Source organism: Melanerpes formicivorus, unplaced genomic scaffold, assembly GCF_026170545.1.
Source record: "Melanerpes formicivorus ecotype bairdi unplaced genomic scaffold, bMelFor1.0.p_v2 SCAF_192, whole genome shotgun sequence".
Classification (NCBI taxonomy): Eukaryota; Metazoa; Chordata; class Aves; order Piciformes; family Picidae; genus Melanerpes; species Melanerpes formicivorus.
The window spans coordinates 389,268-396,592 of NW_027142544.1; the positions used below are offsets into that span (position 1 = coordinate 389,268).

At 48.5% G+C, this 7,325-nt stretch overlaps 1 protein-coding gene across 1 annotated transcript; it reads left to right on the forward strand.

The window, feature by feature from the left end:
• Positions 1–56: 56 nt before the first annotated feature.
• TEX55 (testis expressed 55) lies at positions 57–3,437 on the forward strand. Its single transcript, XM_068169550.1, has 4 exons — positions 57–133; positions 1,534–1,689; positions 1,947–2,009; positions 2,432–3,437. The coding sequence occupies exons 1-4, from the start codon at positions 116–118 to the stop codon at positions 2,498–2,500; spliced, it is 306 nt and encodes a 101-aa protein (XP_068025651.1). The 5' UTR covers positions 57–115; the 3' UTR covers positions 2,501–3,437.
• Positions 3,438–7,325: the final 3,888 nt, after the last annotated feature.

The following is a 7,325-nucleotide window of genomic DNA, read 5'->3' on the forward strand; positions in this document are numbered from 1 at the left end:
GCCGTTGCCCGGCAACGGCCCCAGGCGTCTTCCGGATCCTCTCCTGCCTACGGCGAGCAACGAGGAGCAAAAAGGGCCGGCGTCGGTTGGAGACGAAGTGCAACCCTGCCCTGCCATGGAGACTCGGGGGCTGGTGAGGGAGGAGCGATGATACCGGACTGGACCCTGAGCCCCCCCCCCCCCCCCCCCCCGCCCCCCAGCCCTAGACACGGATCCGTGCCGGATTCGGGCGCCTGCCTCTCTTCCTCCGCGCACACGCAGCCCCGGGGATGCTTTATCGACCGAGCGCCCCGTCCCGGCTTCCTGCCTCACCTAGACCCCAAATGAAGCGGCGTCCTGCCCTGTTCCCCCTGCCCACAGGCACAACAGCCCCCTCGCCACTTACAGGGATAGGTGCATGTCCTGCCCTGGCTTTCCCCCAGCACCCTGCTTCAGGGAGCGCAGCTGCAGCTGGGACCCCCCAAACCTGCCAGCAGCTGCGATGTCTGCTTCCTCCTCTGCCCCAAGAGATTCTGGCATGAGGGGGAGAAATAGGGCAGGGCTCTGCCTGAACTCGGTCACAAAATCAGGAGTGGGAGGCATGGCACAGTCCACAGCAGCTCAAGGGGTTGATGGGTGAAGCCTACCCAAATTTCAGTTGCTTGCTGGCAGGGAGCAAGACCAGAACTGTGCCAAGCAGGAAGACAAGCCAGGAGCTGAGAGCAGCCACAGCACAGCCAGGACACTGTGCTTAACCACAGGGTGCAGACCCATGGTGCTTGGGCAGGGTACTGCTTAAAGGGCTCCCCAACATTCCCAGACCAGGCAAGGTAATGATTTGGGTCTGGGATTCATCCAAGGGGCTTCCATCCAGAGTCAAAACTACCTGCAATATACACTTAGTGTTCCCCTAGGAAAATACCTTAGTAAGTGATCATCAGGCACAGCTGCACCTGATGCAGAGCTCAAGACCAGGTCTTAAGGCTTGGGTCTGAGCTTAAATTGAGATTTTGGGCTCAGAGGCAGAAGTTGTGGGTAGGATCCATCACAGAAATTAAAGCTCTAAGATGGGCTGCAAAATACTTGCAAAAAGGATGCAGTAAGGTGATGTATCTGGTCTATGGGACTACATGTTTAAAATATTCTTTGTTCTTTATCTGTTAAATATAGCAAGAGCCTAATGGTCATTCAGAATCTGAATTGAAGCAATCTAGCATACCAGCAGCTGCTGAACCATCTAAGAACCAGACATCACCACATGACTTACTTGGGGTTAAGTATCAGTCACCTGTTGCTGAAATTCCCTATCCAGGGAAAAATGGAGTTGCCATCACTGGAGGTGTTCAGGAGGAGACTTGATAGGGTGTTTGGTTACATGGGTTAGTTGATTAGGTGGTGTTGGATGATAGGTTGGACTTGATCTTGAAGCTCTCTTTCAACCTGGTTTATTCCATTCCATTCCATTCCATTCTACTCTATTCTATTCTATTCCATTCCATTCCATTCCATTCCATTCCATTCCATTCTATGATGTGCATGTCCATCTCTGCACAGGCTGGCAGTAAAACACCTGAGGCTGGCTCATCAGCAGCTGTAGTCAAGCCAACAGAGACTACACATGAAATACTGGAGCAACCAAAGGTGTATGAAGACCCCCTTGAAGTCTCCATTACATACATGGAGAAACATAATATTCTGCAGATATTTCAGGTGAAATATCACTTTCCTTTCTTCTTCCTTGAGAAGATGGGCCCAAGGTTAGCTTGGACCAAATTATCCCTTCCCCAGATCCTTCCTTGTCCTGTGCTTTCTGAAGTGTAAACTTAAGCAGTAGAAAAGGACCCTTGATCATTCTGGGGGATTGAAAAAGAGATGCTTACTGTTTAAAATGTAGCTAGTGTGTCAGCAGGAAGTGCAGCTACCTGTCTACCCAAGGATCAATATTTCTTTCCTTCTGTCTCACTTAGGAGATCACAGAAAAACTGGTGTATGAGAAGCCTGATGACCCCTTGCAGTTCATGTTGCTGCAGGTATGGTGCCTTTGTGGGGCTCAGTGGGGACTGTCTGTTAGGCCACAGCAGAAAGTCAGCTTTGCTGAACTCACTGGAAACACAGTCAACAGATGACTATTTCTCTCACTATGTGTCTGATCATTTAGAGGAGGAGGAGCACAGGGCAAGAGCAGAGTGCCCAAGGTGCAAGGGACCACGTGTGCTATAAAAGGAGAGGAAGAGCTATGGGAGGGGAGAGTCAGGTGTGGGGAAAGAATGGGAGGGCTGTGCCCTGGAGGACTGTTGTGTAAGTCAGTGAGGGGGGAGCACTACTTTTGTCATATGCTCCTATGTTCATGCCATATTTAATGCACAATCTGCAGAGAAATGGCAAGCTGGTAACCACTAGGCACCAGTGGTAAGGAAACAGGCTCCTAAATGACCCTTTCCCTTTTGCCCAGGTGGAGTCTATGATAAATGCCAGGCAGACCAAAATGGAAGGAGTACCGGAGAAAGAAGAGGCAGAATAGTTTCTGGAAGAGGTCCTGCATGCTCCTTTTGACCACTCCTGACCTTGTTGTTTTGGTCTTGCACAGGGCCTTCATAGCACCATGCAGTTGTAGCCATTGGCAGTAACTTGGAACATATCTGTTTGTATCTCTCTCTCCTGATTTTACTGTACTGTATGCTTGTGCTTCCCTTTTATACCCTGCTACCAACTATTGGCCTGGATGCACAAACTCAAATCTTAAAGAGTGCATGGCCTTCCATGCACACATGGCACATCTTGAAGAGGCAGGTCTGCTGAGCTCCCATGCAATCTCTGGGTACAAATGTATAAATCCCACATGCAGACCAGCCCTCGACTCTGATTTTCAGTGCAGAGAAGCCTCACATCTCAGACATCACAAGCACAAAAGCAAATGGAATTGAAAAGCAGCCCCAGATGACCCACAGTCCTCTCTTTCTTTCATGCTGCATTGGTGGCTTACTGTCTCCATCCATGCAGCAGCACCAATGCCCATCTAATCCTTTGAGAGGCTGAATCTGTGGCTTTCCTGTTGCCCCAGAGCTCATATGATGCAGAAACCACAGAATCACACAGAATCACTATGGCTAATTTAAGATCATAGAGTTCCATCATTAGCTAACTCTATGAGAGACACTATTACACTTTATCCTTGAGCATCATATTTAGATGGCTTTTAAACACACCCAGGGGTGGGGATTCAACTACTTCCCTGGGTAGCCTGTTCCAGTCTTTGATAACCCTTTCAGGATAGAAGTTTTTTCCTAATACCCCATCTAAACCTCAGCTTCTGCAATTTGAGGCTATTTACTCTTGTCCTATGAGCTGTGACTTGTGAGAAGAAACCAACACCCACCTCTCTACCTCCTTTCAGGTAGTTGTAGAGAGCAAGAAGGTCTCCCTTCAATCTCCTTTTCATCACACTGAACAACCCCAGATCACTCAGCTCATCTTCTTAGGCTGGATGTTAGGAAGAAGTGCTTCACAGAAAGAGAGATTGGCCATTGGAATGTGCTGCCCAGGGAGGTGGTGGAGTCACCATCCCTGGAGGTGTTTAGGAAGAGACTGGATGGGGTGCTTGGTGCCATGGTTTAGTTGATTAGATGGTGTTGGGTGATAGGTTGAATTCAATGATCTCAAAGGTCTCTTCCAACCTGGTTAATTCTATTCTATTCTATTCTATTCTATTCTATTCTATTCTATTCTATTCTATTCTATTCTATTCTATTCTATTCTATTCTATTCTATTCTATTCTATTCTATCCTACCTCACCCTATCCTATCCTATCCTATCCTATCCTATCCTATCCTATCCTATCCTATCCTATCCTATCCTATCCTCCAGATCCTTCTCCAGCTTCATTGCCCTTCTCTGGATTCACTCACGCACTTTGATGTCTCTCTTACACTGCAGTGCCCAAAACTGAACACAATACTCAAGGTGTGCCCTCACCAGTGCTGAGTACAGTGGGACAATCAACTCTCCTTTCCTGGTAGCCACACTACTCCTGATGCAGGCCAGGATGGCTCTGGCCTTCCTGGCTACCCGGGCAAGCAGCTGGCTGGCTTCTGCCTTTTTGCCACAGTGGCTGCAGCTGTCTCAGCCACAACCATCCCTGCTGGGTTCTGATGACCTATCTTTATGGAGCTGCCCTCCTTCTATCATTGCAAGTGCAGCATATATTTTGATGAACAACAGGAAAGCAATGGTTGCATGTGTCCTCTGCGGCTGCAGAAGACGTTGTCACTCCAGGAGGTGAGAGGTATATAAGACTAAACAATCAAAACCCAAGCCCTACTAGCCCAGGGAACTGAAGAGTCAAGGTGCAAACGTGTCGTTTGGACTGCTCTTGATTCTCATTGTGCTGACAAGCCTCATTTTCATACTATCCAAGAGTCTGTTTCACCCTGTAAAGAAAGTTTTTCTCTCTTGTCTGAAGACTATTGGAAATGTGCACCAGTGCATGCTGTTATTTTGGCCTCATTTCATGTGTCTGTGCAGGAGGTGCCAGAAATTCTTTTGTCACACCAGACTTTTTTAGGCAAGCACTCTAATTTCCTGATGGATAGTAATGGAATGGGTTGTCCAGGGAGGTGGTCGAGGCCCCGTCCCTGGAGGTGTCTAAGCCCAGGCTGGATGAGGCTCTGGCCAGCCTGATCTAGTGTGGGGTGTCCCTGGCCATGGCAGGGGGGTTGGAACTAGATGATCCTTGTGGTCCCTTCCAACCCTGAATGATACTATGATACTATGATTCCCAAATGACTGCCTCTATGGCTATGAAGGGGCCACCACAGAAACTTATCTTCCATCTATCTATCTATTTTCAGCTGAGAGTCTGATGATTAGGTTGTGTGGTACTCCACAGCAGAGCTTGAGCCCAAAAGGTTTGAGAATAACAGAGTCAAGTTACTTGACATACAAAGTCTGTGTCTGAGAAGACTCAGTGCTACAGGCTGGGGACAGAGTGGTTGGAGAGCAGCCAGGCAGAAAGGGACCTGGGGGTACTGGTAGACAGCTGGCTGAAGATGAGCCAGAAGAATGAAGAGCATGAAGAGACCTCAGAGATCATCAAGTCCAACCTCTCACCCAACACCTCATGACTACTAAACCATGGCTCCAAGTGCCATGTCCAATCCTCACTTGAACACCTCCAGGGATGGTGACTCCACCACCTCTCTGGGCAGCACATTCCAATGGCCAATTACTATTTCTGTGAAGAACTTTCTCCTCACCTTGAGCCTAAACTTCCCCTGGCACAGCTTGAGACTGTGTCCTCTTGTTCTGGTGCTGGTTGCCTGGGAGAAGAGACCAATGCCCTCCTGGCTACAACCTCCCTTCAGGTAGTTGTAGAGAGCAATGAGGTCTCCCCTGAGCCTCCTCTTGTCCAGGCTAAGCAACCCCAGCTCCCTCAGCCTCTCCTCACAGGGCTGTGCTCAAGGCCTCTCCCCAGCCTTGTTGCCCTTCTCTGGACACATTCAAGTGTCTCAATGTCCTTCTTAAATTGAGAGGCCCAGAACTTCTTCTTAATGTTCACAATAATATCCTCCAGAAGATGTGCAAATTATTGTGTCTACCTTAGTGCAACAGAACTGTCCTTTTGATGTGCTTCAGAGGTGTTCAGAAAACTATACCTTAGCTCTGGAAAACTTCAACTTCCCATTAAGGCACTGATGCACCACTGCTGTTTGTGCTTGTGAAGGCATTTTAGTTGTGGTGAAGGGAAGCAGAACACTTAGATTGGAATTGGAAACCCTGATTTTAATCTTGATTCCAGAGTGACTGTCCATTTTCCATGATTTCTTTCCCAAACTCTTGGATTCGTGTTTCTTCTTCCTAAGTGGACATTTATCAGCGTGGCATTAAACTGTCACTAAGCTTCTTGCCCTGGGTGCTGTGAATGAATGAGCAGTTCATTGTGTGCAACCGAAACTATGCCATATAAGTCCTTATAGCAGGCTAGTCACAGTGCATTTGAATGCCCTCCAGTAGTCTGCTAAGCAACGTGACTAACATCTGTTGTTTGTTCTTTCTTCTCTCCATCAGGGAGATGTCTGTGCTCTGCACTGCATTCTTTGTCAGGGGGTGTTCAGGTTTGGTACCCACACCTGTGCATCCCTGTGTGATTCAAATAAACAGGGATAGGTCGTGGAGTTGGCAGATGGGGAGGTTGGAGGTAGTTTGTAGTTTCCAAGGGTGTTTCTTTTGTAGTGGTGGGTTTTTTTTGTTGTTTTTTTTATCACAGAATCACCAAGGTTGGAAGAGACGTCAAAGATCATCGAGTCCAGCCTGTCACCCACCACCTCATGACTAGGCCATGGCACCAAGTGCCACATCCAGTCCCCTCTTGAACACCTCCAGGGATGGTGACTCCACCACCTCCCTGGGCAGCACATTCCAATGGCTAACAACTCTCTTGGTGAAGAACTTTCTCCTCACCTCCAGCCTAAACTTCCCCTGGCACAGCTTAAGACTGTGTCCCCTTGTTCTGGTGCTGGTTGCTAGAGAGAAGAGAACAACCCCTTCATGGCTACAACCACCTTTCAGGTAGTTGTAGAGAGCAACAAGGTCTCCCCTGAGCCTCCTCTTCTCCAGGCTAAACAACCCCAGCTCCCTCAGCCTCTCCTCACAGGGCTGTGCTCAAGGCCTCTCCCCAGCCTTGTTGCCCTTCTCTGGACACGTTCAAGTGTCTCAATGTCCTTCTTAAACTGAGGGGCCCAGAACTGGACACAGGACTCAAGGTGTGGCCTAACCAATGCAGAGTACAGGGGCACAATGACTTCCCTGCTCCTGCTGGCCACACTATTCCTAATGCAGGCCAGGATGCCATTGGCCTTCTTGGCCACCTGGGCACACTGCTGGCTCATGTTTAGGCAGCTGTCAATGAGTTTGAGCTGGGTGCTGAGAAAATGCAGCATTTTTGTGGACAGGACTTTGTTGCTCCATGGGCTGGCATAGAAATGTGATGTGCAGTTCGTCTGCCAAATAGCATCCACAGACCATTTCTGTTCTTTACCTTGTAGTCCTCCAGAAGCACGATATGGAGAGGCCAACCAGCATGAAGTTATATTCACCTTGAAACAGGTGTCTTGGATCAAAATTTCAAGATCCCTTTTTGCTGTCTTTGTATGGAACCTAAAATGACTCAGAGGCCCCAAGCAGTACTGAAGTTGCCTTCAGTAGAAACAAGAAAGATTGTATCTGCTGATTAAAGATCCTGTGAAAAGTTCACACAGACTCTGCTCCAATTCTTCATTAGGTGGAGAGCACAAGCAGAACAGCTCTTCAGTGGCCAGCTACTTACAGCATGAGACATTTGGCTGTGACT